Source organism: Microcebus murinus, chromosome 11 (genome assembly GCF_040939455.1).
Source record: "Microcebus murinus isolate Inina chromosome 11, M.murinus_Inina_mat1.0, whole genome shotgun sequence".
Classification (NCBI taxonomy): Eukaryota; Metazoa; Chordata; class Mammalia; order Primates; family Cheirogaleidae; genus Microcebus; species Microcebus murinus.
In genome coordinates, this window is record NC_134114.1 from 35,856,605 (window position 1) to 35,872,673 (window position 16,069).

The window sequence follows — 16,069 nt, forward strand, 5'->3', positions numbered from 1 at the left end:
TGGGCAACTAGACACCAAAATTAAGCCTTCTAAGGCTTGTGTTTGTAGGCCTTTTTAGAGATAAAACTGGCAGTCCCATTAGATAAGGAATAGCTAAAGAAGCTTTCGGGGAAATGTGAGGGTTCTTCGTGGCCTTCCTGTGACTTTGGGAGACTGCTAAAGATGATGGGAACGTGTGAGAAATGACTGAGAAAGGTTACCGCGAGATGCAGCCAACATTCTTCTCTCTCCAGGTAGTTTCCCAAGAGAAAATTATTAGGTATCAACACACGGTGAAGTGAAATAAGCCTATCACTCTTCTGTAATAGACCCCTCCCTATTCGCGTCCTTAGACGAACGCATTTTTAAAAAAAATATCTAGAGAGACACGGAAACTTGTCCTCGTAATTATCAAAACACCACAGATAACGGCATATTTGCTTAAAAACAAAGGAGACAAGCAGAGCGAGGAATTAGACAGGATATAAACACCGTCCAAACTTTAGACTATTGGAAGATTGTTTCGCTCTTTGGCTTCGGGTTAGTGAGCTTCAATTCTAGAGTTAAACTGAAAAGCAGACCTCGCGGGTCGGAAAGAGACAGAGGCAGTCCGCGGAGTCAACTTCGTTTTTACCTGTGCGTTCCAACCTGATTGTCCGCTAGGGCAAGAAGTGCACCTTTCCTCCCACCTCACGTTTTTTGATATCTGAGGTCAGGGGAGACGGGGTAATAGGGTAGCAGTCAGCGAATCATTCCTCTGGGTCTACTCATCCCATTCCCGGTTCTTCTTCCCCTAGCACGCCCTGCACAGCCAGTTCTGGAGGGAACTCACCCTCTCGGGCAGCCAAGCCGGGCCAGGCCCGAGCCGTGCGCCACAGCGTGGGACCAAACCGAGCTAAGCGGCCCGTTCCAAGTTCCACCTTTTCCTAGAGCCCGGGAGGGACCTCATCAACGGGAAGACCTACCCACCAGCCACTCGCCACCGGCGGAAAAGTGAGCCCCGCGCGCAACGCGGCCAGGCGGACTGCGGGGACCCCAGGAGCGCAGGGCGGAGGAGCAGCGCGACAGGAGGCCAGGGCGCCGGCGGCGCGGCCGGGAAGGAGCGAGGGAGGGGGCAGGAGGAAGAGGAGGAGGAAGGGGAGAGGGAGGCCAAAGCCAGAGCAGCCCGGCAGCCCAAGCATCGGGAGAAAACGGCCTGATCTCGGAGCAAGTTGCCTCGGGAGCCTAATCCTCTCCCGCGGGCTCGCCGAGCGGTCAGTGGCGCGCGGCGGCGGCGAGGCTGAAATATGATAATCAGAACAGCTGCGCCGCGCACCCTGTAGCCAATGGGCGCGGCGCTCGCCTGACGTCCCCGCGCGCTGCGTCAGACCAATGGCGATGGAGCTGAGTTGGAGCAGAGAAGTTTGAGTAAGAGATAAGGAAGAGAGGTGCCCGAGCCGTGCCGAGTCCGCCGCCGCCGCAGCGCCTCCGCTCAGCCAACTCCGCCGGCTTAAATTGGACTCCCAGATCCGCGAGGGCGCGGCGCAGCCGAGCAGCCGCTCGCTCAGCCTTGGCAACCCCAGAGGCCACATTTCCCACTTAGCCACAGCTCCAGCATCCTCTCTGTGGGCTGTTCACCAACTGTACAACCACCATTTCACTGTGGACATTACTCCCTCTTACAGATATGGGAGACATGGGAGATCCACCAAAAAGTAAGAGGCTATTTTACCTTCTGGGGCTCGGTGTACTGTTCTTGTGCGGGGGTCTCTCTCAGGCACGGGTGCCAAGGGCTCTTCGGAGTTGGAGTCATTGCCTGGAGAGAGAGAGAAAAGGTGGATTTTTCTTGTTGCCGCCACGCCTGCATGCTTGCTGTCGGTTCTGATCTTCGGGAAACTGATCGTACCTTGTGTTTGAGTTCGCCTGTGTGCCCTCCAAAACCCTAGCTTTCTGGTGCTAAGCGGTGATTTCCTCCTCGGGAATCCTGAGCTCTCTCTCCGAGAAGGTTATTATGTTGCAAAGGTCTGCCTGCACATTCAATACCCGGAGATGTGAATTAGCATTAGACTTGCAAAAGAGTGACAACTGTATTGATGTCTGCTCTTGCTAACAATATCCAGTCCTATCTGCTATTTAAGAGCGTGCTTCATGGAAAATATAGACATCCCTGCGTTCACTTAACGCTTCTAGTCAAAACCTTTTCTTTGACTTGACTTATCCATAATCTTTCCCAATGATTACGGCAAAGAGAAAGGAGGAGGGGGGAAAGAAACACAAAATGAGCGGGTTTGATTGCGTGCTAGGCGTACAAATGTAGAGTGTTCAAATCTGCATTTTACATATATTCCACCTCCTTTTAAAAAGCGAGTCAAGGTTTTGATGGCACACTTCAATTATCATCCCAAAGTGCAATACTAAAAAAAGAGAGAGAGAGAGAGCGAAAGAAAAGGGGGAAAAACCCCTCCTAGAGTACGCCCTATAAGAGAACGACACTAAAAGTGTGTTTATCTCTGTAGGAAGTAAACGGTTAGTCAATCATGTATTTATTTTCATTTCAGAAAAACGTCTGATTTCCCTATGTGTTGGTTGCGGCAATCAAATTCACGATCAGTATATTCTAAGGGTTTCTCCGGATTTGGAATGGCATGCGGCATGTTTGAAATGTGCGGAGTGTAATCAGTATTTGGATGAGAGCTGTACATGCTTTGTTAGGGATGGGAAAACCTACTGTAAAAGAGATTATATCAGGTATGCCATTTATACTTCTTCTCTAATTTCGTGAGATTTCCCTGTCTCTCCCCACTTCTTACTTATTGTTTGGTATGGCTTTGTCTTTCTGCGAAGTTTGCCTTGGTGGAGTTCAGCGAGTAAAAGTTACCCTGTAAGTGTGTTACAAAAATTCAGCTATGTTGTTCATGTCACGTTTTAGGGATAAAAAAATAAACCCAGTACACTGATTTTCATAAATTGTGTGGTATTGAGGCTTATTTAACTATTAGAATTTATGATACATTATTTTCCTTTCACCCCACTCCTTAAAAAAACAAAACAAAAAAAAAATCAAGACAAATAAGTTTGAGTTGTTAAACTTTAAAAGGAGGTTGAGTTTCACTGTATAGTGCAGTGTTATATTTATTTATTTTAGTCATTTTTTATTTGCAACTTACAAATTCTTTGGCGGTATCAATGCAATAGGTGAAATAAAAGTTTGACTTAAGCATGTTTAGAGATGCATTTTGAAAAAGCAACTAGAGACGATGGTTGTTTTACTTTTAGGGTGAGAGCTCCTTCCTGGAAAATTTCAAAACCAACCTAAATATTCCTTGCAGAAAGGCCAGAAATTTAATCTTTTTAAATATTAACCCTTTGGTGACATCTAACTATCTTTTCTTTCTTATCTTATCTGAGCTGATGAATTAGACAGAGCAGATCAAATTGCCCATCATCTGCCTACGAACAATTGGTATATTTAGATAATTGAACAGCTTCCTTTCTCACATTAAAATCTGGTAACTGATAAAATGAGCGAATTACCCACAGTGACAAGACTAAAACCACATAGGAACTTTCTGAGTTTGGTTTTGTTGTTTGGAGGGTTTTATCTCCAATTTACTCTTCATCAGGCTTTACTAATCTCAAGTTTTCTCTACCCTGTGTATATGTCAGAAACTTTGTTTTCTGCCTTAGGAAGCCAGTAGAATTTCTAAAGAAAATTTTATTAGCTTTAATAACAAACAGAAGACACATCACTTTCAATAGTATGTTAAAAAATAACAAAATATTACTTCTTAAAATTTTTTCTGTGGCTACTAACAAGTAATTAGTTCTCTTTTGATTTCTGGAGCTTGAGATAATCTTTTGATTATCTTAAAATTTCTGGAGCTTGAGAACTTTTACTGAAGTTTAGTTTGGATTTAATATGCAGTCATAATTTTTTCGGCTCACTTAGTAGCCAGCATTTTTTTTTCTTAAATCATGAATCGGAGAGTATAATCTTGATAGATAAAATTGAACAGTAGGGAGGTTAATACTTTGGGAGGGGGAGCAGGAGGAAGTAAGGGAAGTGGGGTACAGGAAAGGGGAGGGATTTTCTAAATTGTTTGGTCACAGGAAAAGTAAAGTCTTCACCCTATGAAATGGAAGATCTCACACTGAGTAGGCGGAGGGAGGAAAACTTTTGAATCTACCTTCTAACCTCTGACAAATGAGCTGTTTTCATTGTTTACTTGATTGGTGTGTGAACTCAAGATTCTAGAGAGGGAGAGCCCACTTGGCACCTCTGGGAGTATCTTTACTCCTATGGAGATAGTGTTTTGCTCAATTGCACACAGAACTGCATGTGCCTAATTCTGGATACATCCATTTGTAGAAGGATCTAATCACTTTTACCTTCTTTCTGTTCTCTCTCAATTCCGTGTGTGTGTGTCCGTCCTTTGAAATCCTGCAGTTGTAAAAGCAGAACAGAGTGACCATATAGATTTCCAAATCTTCCCTTGGGGGAGCAGGATGCCTCTGCCTTTATGTGGATCTTTTCATCTTTTCATCTCTCTCATTCTGTTCGTAGGAATGGCCCAGTTTCTGTTATTATTGAAATATGGAGAGGGGGACAGAGCATTGCATCTTAGATGGAACCTATAAGGATTGTCTCTTAGTAAAGAAAGGCCAGCAGGGAGAAGATCTTAGAAGTGGGTCTTTTCATTTTTCAGGCTGGTCATGGCTCTCAAACAAATTGAAATAGAGGTAGGTGCTTCTACACTTGAAAAAGATTGAGGATGCAGATGCAGGTTTTCAAAATAATAAAAGGAAGAATGGTGAGGAAACTTTCTGTTAACATTGTTGCCTGAGGAAAATCTTTAGTTGGAGAAAGACTAAAAGGTACTTGTGCAGAAGGGAGATCTGGAAACTCTCAGAGGTTTCATTTTGTTATTTTGCTTGTGTATTTGTATGTGTTTGCAAAACGAGTGGAGTGACAATCCCATTCCCCTACCTCTATTTTTTTCTTGAAAGGAGGACTTTTTGTTACAGTTTCAGAGCTAATTCTAGCAGCAGAAATTGGGGCATATAGGGAGGTGAAAATTTGCGGCTGGTGGCTACTGGAGTCCTTCTGGACTCCTTCCTGCTAAGATCTGCAAGGTCAACCCCGGGACTGGTCGCTAGAGCAGCGGCCCAGGTTTGGAATGCATCAATACTTTTTTTTTTGTATAGGTTGAGTGTTCTGAAACAGGAAAAGAAAAGGTAGTAAAAGAAAGGGAGAGGTGGAGGGTGGAGAGAGAGGGAGGAAGAAAGATACAGGGAGGTTTCATTTCTATCCTCCGGTCTCCAGCTTTGTTTGGAAATGCTGATTTCTCAGGGAGTCGCCGCTGGCGATCTCGGGCCAGGAAAGTGCTCGCCTGAAGTGACCCCTCTTCCTGTGCTTCTCTCCCCGCTCTGGGCCCGGCCCCCGCGCAGGTTGTACGGGATCAAATGCGCCAAGTGCAGCATCGGCTTCAGCAAGAACGACTTCGTGATGCGTGCCCGCTCCAAGGTGTACCACATCGAGTGTTTCCGATGTGTGGCCTGCAGCCGCCAGCTCATCCCTGGGGACGAGTTCGCGCTGCGGGAGGACGGGCTTTTCTGCCGAGCAGACCACGACGTGGTGGAGAGGGCCAGCCTCGGCGCCGGCGACCCGCTTAGTCCGCTGCATCCGGCGCGGCCCCTGCAAATGGCAGGTACTCTTCTGCCGGGCTCGGGTAGGCAGGCGCCAGACTAAGCCAGCGGCGCCCCTGCCAGTGCACCGGCGGCCACAGCCACCATGGTAGCCACAGGGCGGTTGTGGCAGCAGCCTGCAGTTAAGTGAAGTGTTCCATGTGCAGTATGCTCTGTGCTATGCTCTTTTCCAGCAAAGTTCAATGCACTCACTGTCTCCCTGGGCTTCCCGAGTCCACCTACACGTTTGTGTGTCCATATATGGGACACATGAATATACACCACTTGTGTACACATGTATACACACACTCCAACAGTACTTCCAGTTCACTTTGGCCCTAAACCACAAGTTTAAGCTCCCGGCCAGGTATTCACCTTGCTGCTGCCTAATTAAAGGGGTGGAGTCCTGGGTCCCTGGAGCTTCTTCCTTTGACTCAATGAAAGAAGCTTAGGTGGCCTTAAATCATTTAGTCTCCCAAATCCTTTTTCCTTGTGAATTGCACCACACTCCAAAATATTTTTAAATTAATTTTTACTTTTTTGGGAGAGAAAGGACCTGAACGGATACAGTCTTAATAACTGCAGGCCATTGCACAGAGCTGTAATTTAAAACTGTCAACAAGGTAATCTGCAGTAATAGCCTTTTAAAGGGAGCCTGCCTCTTTAAACCATTCATTCTATGTGACTTGGTGAGAATTTCATCTTCAGGCCTGTCTTTGTAGCTCTAAATTGACCCCATAGGTGTTGACCTCACCCTAGGGGGTCGTGGAAGGTGCTGGTTTTGTACCATTCAGAGCAGAGGGCCTACTCTCCAGGAAGGGGAGTGGAAACAGCAAGGTTGACCAGGACCAAAGCTGTAGCTAAGAAGGCAGGCAATGTTTCCAAACCTGCCTTCCTGTCAGGAATAGATCTACCCCCCTGCAGTTTTAAAGTATCAATTCGCACTAAACACTGGAGGTGAGGAAACTACAGCTTTCCCTCCTCTGCCTTCTGTTCTGGTGGATTTGTGACTAGCTTGCACAGGCACAAAGCCAGGGGTGGCAACTCCAGTTAAGTGCAGTCTGCGCCCTGCTTGTGGGGAAACACAGAGGAAATCAAAATATTGTGAGGGAGGCGGGGGACATTTCTCAGCCCTTGTGTATCTAGAGCCTAGGCAGCTCAACAGAGTTTCAGTTTTCCTTTGCTTAGGGTCAGCCCTTCTCAGGAACATCCATGCAGATTTAGCACTAAGAAAGACTAGGGAATGGAGAAATGGCAACAATAAAATTTCTTTAGCACCTTGACATGATCAGACTCTCCCACCGAAGTTCAAGGCTTTCTGGCAGAATTCTCCTCGGCCTTACCCTTGCAGAGGTCCCGGGCTGGTGTGGTGACCCTGGCTGTCACAGCGGTGTTCTGCGTTCCCTGGTAGCCTCTGTGGCCTTTGCCCAAGAGGAAACTCCAAGCCTGGAGGTGGGGGATACTCAGTGTAACCTGGGCCCAGTCTGGGTACAGTGAAAAGGGAAAAAAGAGGAAAAACAATGCTGAAAAATGTTGCCGCTGCTGAGAATAGGGAGACAGGCCCTGAGACGTGTTCCTCTTGGCTAACACTCTGTTGACATGAGCAGGGGCGGGGGCTGCGTTCGGGGCCAGGATTATTCAGTATTGACCTCTGCAGATTAGAGAGCGAGATTTTATTTTTCCTTTCGCCCTCTTCACCCCCACCTCTGCTGCCCCTGCTTTGTGTGTCGAGGCTGCAAAGCGCTAGCCATTGTCCGGGAGCGGCGCGGGCGGGCAAGCAGCCCGGCCCGCGCTCACGGTGTACCTTGCCCCGCAGCGGAGCCCATCTCCGCCCGGCAGCCGGCCCTGCGGCCCCACGTCCACAAGCAGCCCGAGAAGACTACGCGCGTGCGAACTGTGCTGAACGAGAAGCAGCTGCACACCTTGCGGACCTGCTACGCCGCCAATCCCCGGCCCGACGCGCTCATGAAGGAGCAACTGGTGGAGATGACCGGCCTCAGCCCTCGCGTGATTCGAGTCTGGTTTCAGAACAAGCGGTGCAAGGACAAGAAGCGAAGCATCATGATGAAGCAGCTCCAGCAGCAGCAGCCCAATGACAAAACTGTGAGTGGCCCTGGGGCCGGGCAGGGGACAGGAGGGCGAAGGAGAAGGAGTGCGAGATGCGTTCCTGGTGCCCTGTCGGGCCGGCGCGCGGTTTTCGATCCTGCTCGCCAGCAGGAGCCGGGACGCGGCGGCACTTCACCCCTACCCCCACCTCCACCCCCACGCTCACCCTCACACATGCCCCCGGAAAGAGGCAACCTGGCGCGGGGCGCCAGTCAGAGGCCGGACAGGTTAGAGAGGCCCCTAGAGCAGAGGGAGCAGCGGTCAGGTCCTGGGACTCTGTGGGTGGGCTGGAGCCCTTCAACCTAGCCAGCACGCCCAACCGGAAAGACGCTGTCGCCCCCTTTTCGGAGGGCTGGCCCGGGTGTTGCCAATGTTCAGGTAGTTAGTTTCTCCCACACTGAAGATGAGGGAGGGACTACAGCTTGGGTTCCTATCTAGATCAAGGGGTTCCCTGGTGGGCAGGCCCCCTGCAGACTCCTGAGCTCACCTCACCACCGGGTGAGTCCTGCCGCTGTGCATTTGGAGCGGCGAGATCTCCCAAGGTGACCTGAACACACAAGGCACCCGCACCTACACAGAGGCGTCAGGCCTCTTTTACTATTATCACAGGCCCATAGCACCCGCCCTGCAGGCCTCCTGGTTAACTTAAGCTAAAGAGTTTTTTTTCCCCCCCTTTTTATTTTTACTGCTTCGGCCCTATTTTTAAATGCCATAAAACCTGCTGTCATTAAACTTGGCAGGCTGGCCAAGACAGGGCCAGGGCACTTTCTAAGTTGGTTAGTGCATAATAGCACAATAGCAGCCAGACCCAAACGCTTAGAGGTGGGGGCTGGCTCTTGGGGAACTGATTTAAAAAAATCTGTAACTGAAACTGCCCAGAAAACCACCATGTCTACAGGCTGAAGGAAGGCCCAGCTTTCCTCTGCTTTCCACTTCTGGGAGGCTATGGCCTGAGAAGGCAGATGGGAGGAATGGGGATGAGCTGTGAAAGTAAAAGGGAAGAAGCAAGTCATAATAGAATTTGGTTTAATAAGGTCCAAGCACACGTAATAGTCCAGCCTTTCCAGAAGCAGAAAATCAAAACACAGCAAAACAAAACTGAGCTCTAGCTAATATCCAAGGGTGCAGCAGATTAACAGAGTCAATAAAGGCCACAATATAGATAAGATAATACCTACTGGGGTATATTTGTTTAGCCTGTGCAGACAATGGAGGGAGGGAGTTTGCTCATTAACATGTTGGGTTTGGGGGGGCTATTCACAGAATATCCAGGGGATGACAGGAACTCCCATGGTGGCTGCCAGTCCAGAGAGACACGACGGTGGCTTACAGGCTAACCCAGTTGAGGTACAAAGTTACCAGCCACCTTGGAAAGTACTGAGCGACTTCGCCTTGCAAAGTGACATAGATCAGCCTGCTTTTCAGCAACTGGTAAGTGTCAGCTCCCAGACAGAGAAGGCTGAATTGCCAACAGAAAGGGGATTCTGGTATAAACGTCACAGCCTGAAAGATTCAGAGGGTAGAGTTGGGGAGAAACCAAGCTGGTGAAGAGAAGAGAAGCAAATGCAAGGAAAACAAACCTCTTGCAGGCTTTTTTAAAAATGAGAATGCATAATTTGACCATATACATTGAATTTTCTATCAATCAGGCCTGCTTTGAAGGATCAAGATGCCTGACTAGTGGAAGGTGTATAGGGTCACAAAATCATGCAATTTGGACTTTGAGAGTTGGCAGGGACTTCAAAGATCACCTTGGCATTGCAATTAGCAATTAGTAAGTTTACTCCATCCCAAGCATCTAGAAAATGGGATGGTTAAGAACTCATATCAAGGTGATTGTAATACATAATCAATCATTATTATCAATAAGCAGCAGGTACCTATCTGGGTGCAGTTTTCAAATATATCAATAAAGAGATTATTCAAATAGATTATTGATATTTTTAGTACTGTATCCCTTTCTGGGATTATTGTAAGAGTTCAAATGTCATATAGTCACATACTGTGTGCAGCATTATAGCAAAAAGAACATGAACTCTACCAATTAGAGTTACAGTGTTTATTTTATCTGCGAAAATCTGGTTTAGCATTAACATTTTACGCATACAGAGAAGAGAAAATTAATTCACATTTTGCCTACAAAAAGCTTAAGGAGTCACAATAAATAACACTACCATATATATGTCATTTGTGATATGGTATATGTACAAATAGGATTTTTTTTTTCTTAAAGAGTAATTAGCTCCTTAGAATCCTGTTTTATAAAACATGAAGATCTATCCTAAAAACTTTTTCCTTCCTTTGGAAATGAGGCTTTAGTTGAGGTTGTTATCTTTTTACTCTCACATTTTACCTGGAGGGCATTTGCTTTCTCAGTGTCAATAGCTAGGTAATTGGCCAGAGGCAAGTGGTTCAAAGGGCTTGGCCTCAGGCTTGTGTCTGTATTGGTAAGTGGGCCAGTCTAGAGGATAGGCAAATTCAAGAAATTCCTTGACCTCACAATGGGAAAGTTCAATAGGGTAGAAAGGAAGGTAGACATGGGAACTAGGAAAAAGAACTTATTTTAAAATCATTAATCCGATGAACTATTTGAGCAAAAACTGAATTATAAAAGGAAGGTAAGGGGAGGGTTCAGGGTAGCCAATTGTTTGCATTTTCTGAAACTTTAGTGTCAGATTAGAGCAGTGGAGAGGAAGCTGAGGCATGAGTGGGCATGGGTGGAAAAGGTTTGCAACAGCAGCATAATGTTTTTAGGGTTAAAAGAAAGAGCTAGATATTTATAATGTGATGATGTTGTTTTAATAGTTAGGGTCTCATCTTAGAAGGAAGAGCCTGATTGGGTGGGGTGGAGGGGGCAAGAGGCGGCAGAACCAACAACAAGGAGGAAAGCCCAGGCTGTGAGCTCTGAGGAGTTAATCATTGTTATGTGGAGCCTCCTCTCAGTCTCATCACAGAGTCTGATCATGTGTTATGGATTTTCCAACTCAAAGAAGAGAGGTTTTGATGCCTAGAGACTAAGAACTCACCTACTCCCGGGGCAACATGTAGCCAGCAGGATAATTTTATTTTCAGCACGCATGGTAGAGTTGTGATGCCATTTTACAGTGGGAAACACATTTGTTCTTAAATAATTTAAGGCAACATAATGTTGGGAATTCAGTTTGAGTTAAAACAGAGATCTTTTGGAAGATGGGAAAGTGAGAGGATTTCTTCTCAAGTTACTTTCCTAACAGGCTTTCTTTAAGCCTGTTAAAATTCATTTATATATGTGAATATCTTTGCATAGCCATCTACACATTCACTTGTACATAGATACACAGTATGATGACTTTATAGTCTCTTTATGAATATGATTACAGCCTCCTTTATTCATTTCTCGATCTTCTATGCAGGTCAATTTTTCAGAAGGAGGACCAGGCTCTAATTCTACTGGCAGTGAAGTAGCATCGATGTCCTCTCAGCTCCCAGATACACCTAACAGCATGGTAGCCAGTCCTATTGAGGCATGAGGAACATTCATTCTGTATTTTTTTTTCCCTGTTGGAGAAAGTGGGAAATTATAATGTTGAACTTCGAAACAAAAGTATTTAACGACCCAGTCAATGAAAACTGAATCAAGAAATGAATGCTCCATGAAATGCACGAAGTCTGTTTTAATGACAAGGTGATATGGTAGCAACACTGTGAAGACAATCATGGGATTTTGCTAGAATTAAAACAAACAACAAACAAAACCCCAAAACCCAATATATGCTATTCAATGACCTTAGAAGTACTGAAAAAAAGAAAAAGACGTTTTTAAAACGTAGAGGATTTATATTCAAGGATCTCAAAAAAAGCATTTTCATTTCACTGCACATCTAGAGAAAAGCAGAAATAGGAATTTTTCTAGTCCATCCTAATCTGAATGGTGCTGTTTCTATATTGGTCATTGCCTTGCCAAACAGGAGCTCCAGCAAAGAGCAGGAAGAGAGACTGGCCTCCTTGGCTGAAAGAGTCCTTTCAGGAAGGTGGAGCTGCATTGGTTTGCGATGTTTTTAGTTGACTTTAACAAGGGGTTAATTGAAATCCTGGGTCTCTTAGCATGCCCTGTAGCTGGTTTCTTTTTTACTTTTGCCCTTCTCCCTCTTTTTTTTGAGATCCATCCTCTATCAAGAAGTCTGAAGCGACTTTAAAGGTTTTTGAATTCAGATTTAAAAACCGACTTATAAAGCATTGCAACAAGGTTACCTCTATTTTGCCACAAGCGTCTCGGGATTGTGTTTGACTTGTGTCTGTCCAAGAACTTTTTCCCCCAAAGATGTGTATAGTTATTGGTTAAAATGACTGTTTTCTCTCTCTCTGGAAATAAAAAGGAAAAAAAGGAAATTTTTTTGTTTGCTCTTGCATTGCAAAAATTATAAAGTAATTTATTATTTATTGTCAGAAGACTTGCCACTTTTCTTGTCATTTGACATTATTTTTTGTTTGCTGAAGTAAAAGACAAAGGTTGTACCGTGGTCTTTGAATTATATGTCTAATTCTATGTGTTTGTCTTTTTTTCTTAAATATTATGTGAAATCAAAGCGCCATATGTAGAATTATATCTGCAGGACTATTTCACTAATAAACGTTTGGCATAGATAAATAAATAAACACAATGATCCAGGGTCCCTCTTTTATATGTTTACAAGCAAGCTGTTAAAATGTCTGAAATTAAGGATTGCATGTGAATTGGGGTAAACTGACATACGGTAGGTGTGATATTGTATTGCAAGTAGTTAAGGTCAAGTTTGCAAGTTCAGATTTGAATAGTTGGATCAAAGTTGGTTGGAAGCCCTTAGCTCTCAGCTGTGATAATGTTACTACTGGTTTTATGAAAATGAGATGCTGTTCTCTGTCTTTTCCCTTTCCTTTCTCCGGTCTCTTTCTTGCCCTGCCCCACTCATCCACCCACCCCCAAATAGGAAGAGCGTCCTGCTTGAAATGGTTTTTGATTCGGAGTCACTATTTTATTTTCTTAGAATAAGTGCTTTATACCAAAGTCTACTGCTAGGGATTGTTGAAATGACCCGTATTTCAATTATAAGCTCTTGCTCAAAGAGAGGCTTTCTGCCTAGCCAGTGAGGTATGACCATTATTTACCAGTGGCGGCTGTCAGCCGATTGAGAAATGCTGTTTTATTTGCGCAGAAGGAGCAGGCCTGGAGAGGAGAGGGTTTTCTCAACAATTCCCAGACTAGTCAGTGTGTGCGTTTTCTTGCCTCTTTTCCTCTCCCCCGCCTGCCCATCACCCCTTCTTCCTCACGTCCAACCACGGAAAGGCTGACTGGCTAGGGGCTGAAACACGGCATGTGTTCTGTTGAGGAACCGCCTTTATAAGGGGTGGGGGAGCGGTCGTGTGTTTCGCAGGCCCCATGGGCGCTCAGAGGTGCGTGGGCGTGCTCTCTAGGGCGAACTCCCCACCCCCTTGGCATTTAGCAATAGTTCAATTGCGGGAGCCAGAACCCAGGGATAAATAAATGGCACTGCCCGAAATCGGGCTTCTCCGTGCCTCTTAGTTTGCTGGCGTAGAGTTAGGGTTTGGGGCTCCACCCTGCTTCCTCTCCTCCCTCCTCCGTGCCCACCCCAGGATGATACTTTGACTCTCTGGAAACTGGATTCATTTGTAAACGCGAGTGTAATGCCGTTTTCAATATCTGACAACTCTTAATAAATACGAAAACTAATGTACCCTATTCGTGTGTCGTGTGGCGAGTTACCCGTTCGGGCCCCTGACGGGGAGCAGGGCGGAGGCCAGGCTGCAGACCCGCCTCGCGGCCCCTCGCTCTCAAGTCGCTCTCACCCTCTCCAAACCTGCCGCACGTCGGGGGAGCGAGCCTCAATTAGGCTTTTGTTTGGTATCGTTCTACATAACGGGTTAATTACAGGCTCCGACGTGGGGGCAGAGAGAAAACAAACTTTGCATTGAAAATGTTACAGTGCATTAGACATGCCCGTTGATTACTTTGATTGTTGTGTCTAATTCTTGACAGAGGGGTAATAATTTGGCCGGCGGTAATAATGGCTTGTAGTCCTCTGTTGAGAAAAACAAGAGTTATGTCTTATCTCACACGGATCTTCTCCTAGAAATTCTCCCCCCGCTTCTTTTCTCTCCCTCCTCTAATCCCCTGCCAACGGACTTGACTCTTTTAGCGCCCCGTTCACTGTTTCCATTACTCTGCCTTTTCAGGTTTCCTTTTTCCTCACCGTCATAGCCTGAATGGGTAACTAATGAGCATGTGCAAGGATGGCAGGTCCAACGTGAATATTGATGTCATGCCTGCAAAGTTACTCATCACCCAAGCCCTGCGTGGAAACCATTGAACCCCCCTTCCCCAGCCATAGCTTCTGGTGGATCCTTTGGAGACCATCAGGACCTACAGATGGAAAACACTTTATTTAGGATTTGAATTCAATGGAGGGACTTAAGTGAGGCACACATCTTTGTGATGCCTTTTCCTCCTGGCATTGATCTCTAAGATTAAGGGTTTGTCTATGTTTGGGTAAGGTGGGAAGGTGATGTTTTATGTATATAGATGTTAGTCTATTCTGAAGTCCACAGCTTGAAATTAAGCACAGTAATTTAGGGAAGGGGATGATGAATGATTTGGTTTCACTTGCTAGATTCAAGATATTTGTTGCCTGATGGCTGAGAATGGGTTGATGGGTCGATAACATTCTAGTTCTTGTATTATTAATATGAAAGGTGTGTCTTCCCTTTCTAGACTCCTCTGCGTGTGCTCTAAAATGCGTAGCGGAAATGTCTTGTTGTTTACAAATCATCTCTTGCATATACTCTCCTTTTTTCTGCACACCTCTGGAAACCACGTTTTGAGCTCTGCTCCTCTAATGAAATTCCTCCTGTTTGTTATTATCTTTGATCATCCCTCCCTTATTACTCTGAATTCTTCCTTCTGGACATTATGACTCATTTCCTCCAGCTTCTGCAAGCTAAAATTTAATGCAACTAAAAACATCTATGACACTCCCTTCAAATCAGGGAATTCATATTACTATCTACAGTCTTAAAAACAAGGGCTTTCCCCCCTTATAGTTTCAGAACAGCATCTTCTTCTCCATCTATTGTCCCTCTTTTTCCCTTTCATCAAAAGGACCTGGTTTTTCTTACCACCAAAAAAAGCTCTTTTTAAGCTGGAATTCTATTTGAGGACTTTTTCCCATTGAAATACTGTTTTTGGTTATTTGTGATTCGTGGGTGTGTGTGTACTCACTTGCCCATTAACAACTTTTTTGGAGTTTGAGATTAAAAATGATTTTGGGATGTTCTGCTGCTATTCACCCCATCAACTTGTTAAACTCATCCTGTTGACCTCTTTTCTGGTCTGTCTTATCCTTTGACTGCTAGCCAAAAAGACAATGTGCTTTCAAGTTACCTTAGAAGTAATTTGTATTTCCCTAGCACCTTGAATTTTAAGCCACACAATCGATCTCAGTGAAATATAACTGTTATAAATCCCATGTGGATTTACTTAACCTTTTCCTTTTTCTTAAAAAAAGAAGTTAAAAAGAAGTTACAATCCCAGACCAAACCCCCAGAAGAGCTAAATTTGGATGGCACTTTGGATTTTTAATCTCATCCCTAATACCAGTAAACTAAGCAGAAAGTACTTATTTTCTTATTTGTAAAGTTCAGTTTAGTCAACTTTTGTAAAGGAGATTTATAATCCAAATTATGCTTGACTTCTATTCATTAAGGACTATTTACTTCCTCTAGGCTAATCAACAATTAAAGACTACCTACGTCACAATGAGGCAAGTCAAGTTTTCTTTGGGGTCACTGGAAGAAAAAGAGAAGGGATTTTTGTGGCTTTACTTAAACAGTGCTAACTTTTAAAAAATGGTCCTAAACCTTGACTGCTTGTTAACTATTTAAAATAAAAAGTCACTTGTACAGTGTGAGTGGATGTTTTTAAACTAAAATGCAAGTAGTTAATTCAGGGCTCTGGCAGCCAATTCTGTTTACTGATCTTTTCTGATTGTTGTTTTCTTGATAACCGAGCAAGCCACTGAATGGCTGTTTGAGCACAGGCGCCACAAACATAAACTTCACAGCTTACAATGTCCCAAGCCGTGATGGAGGATCTCTCCACGCCTCCCGGAGACTTCTGAAGTGTAGACAGAGAAGTTGGTTCACAGGGAGCAAAGGAGGGGGAGGGGCGGCAGGGAAGGCTGCTGAGTGTTTGCTGTGAGCATTGTTACTATCTCATCCTTTAATTTTTATGGTGCTTAAGCTGTTGGTTCCGAGAAGCCAGTTTCTGTGCCTTGAGGACGCCAGTCTC

The 16,069-nt window shown here is 45.0% G+C and overlaps 1 protein-coding gene across 2 annotated transcripts; it reads left to right on the top strand.

Moving 5' to 3' along the window:
* Positions 1-1,401: 1,401 nt before the first annotated feature.
* Positions 1,402-12,587, top strand: ISL1 (ISL LIM homeobox 1). Of its 2 annotated transcripts, XM_012740420.3 has the most exons (6): positions 1,402-1,673; positions 2,517-2,706; positions 5,407-5,666; positions 7,460-7,746; positions 9,013-9,180; positions 11,142-12,585. In XM_012740420.3, exons 1-6 carry the CDS (start codon positions 1,646-1,648, stop codon positions 11,256-11,258), a joined length of 1,050 nt encoding a protein of 349 aa, XP_012595874.1. In that variant the 5' UTR covers positions 1,402-1,645; the 3' UTR covers positions 11,259-12,585. The 2 variants fall into 2 exon arrangements, with proteins under 2 accessions (XP_012595874.1, XP_075864481.1); XM_076008366.1 differs by lacking the exon at positions 9,013-9,180 and having other exon boundaries at positions 11,142-12,587.
* Positions 12,588-16,069: the final 3,482 nt, after the last annotated feature.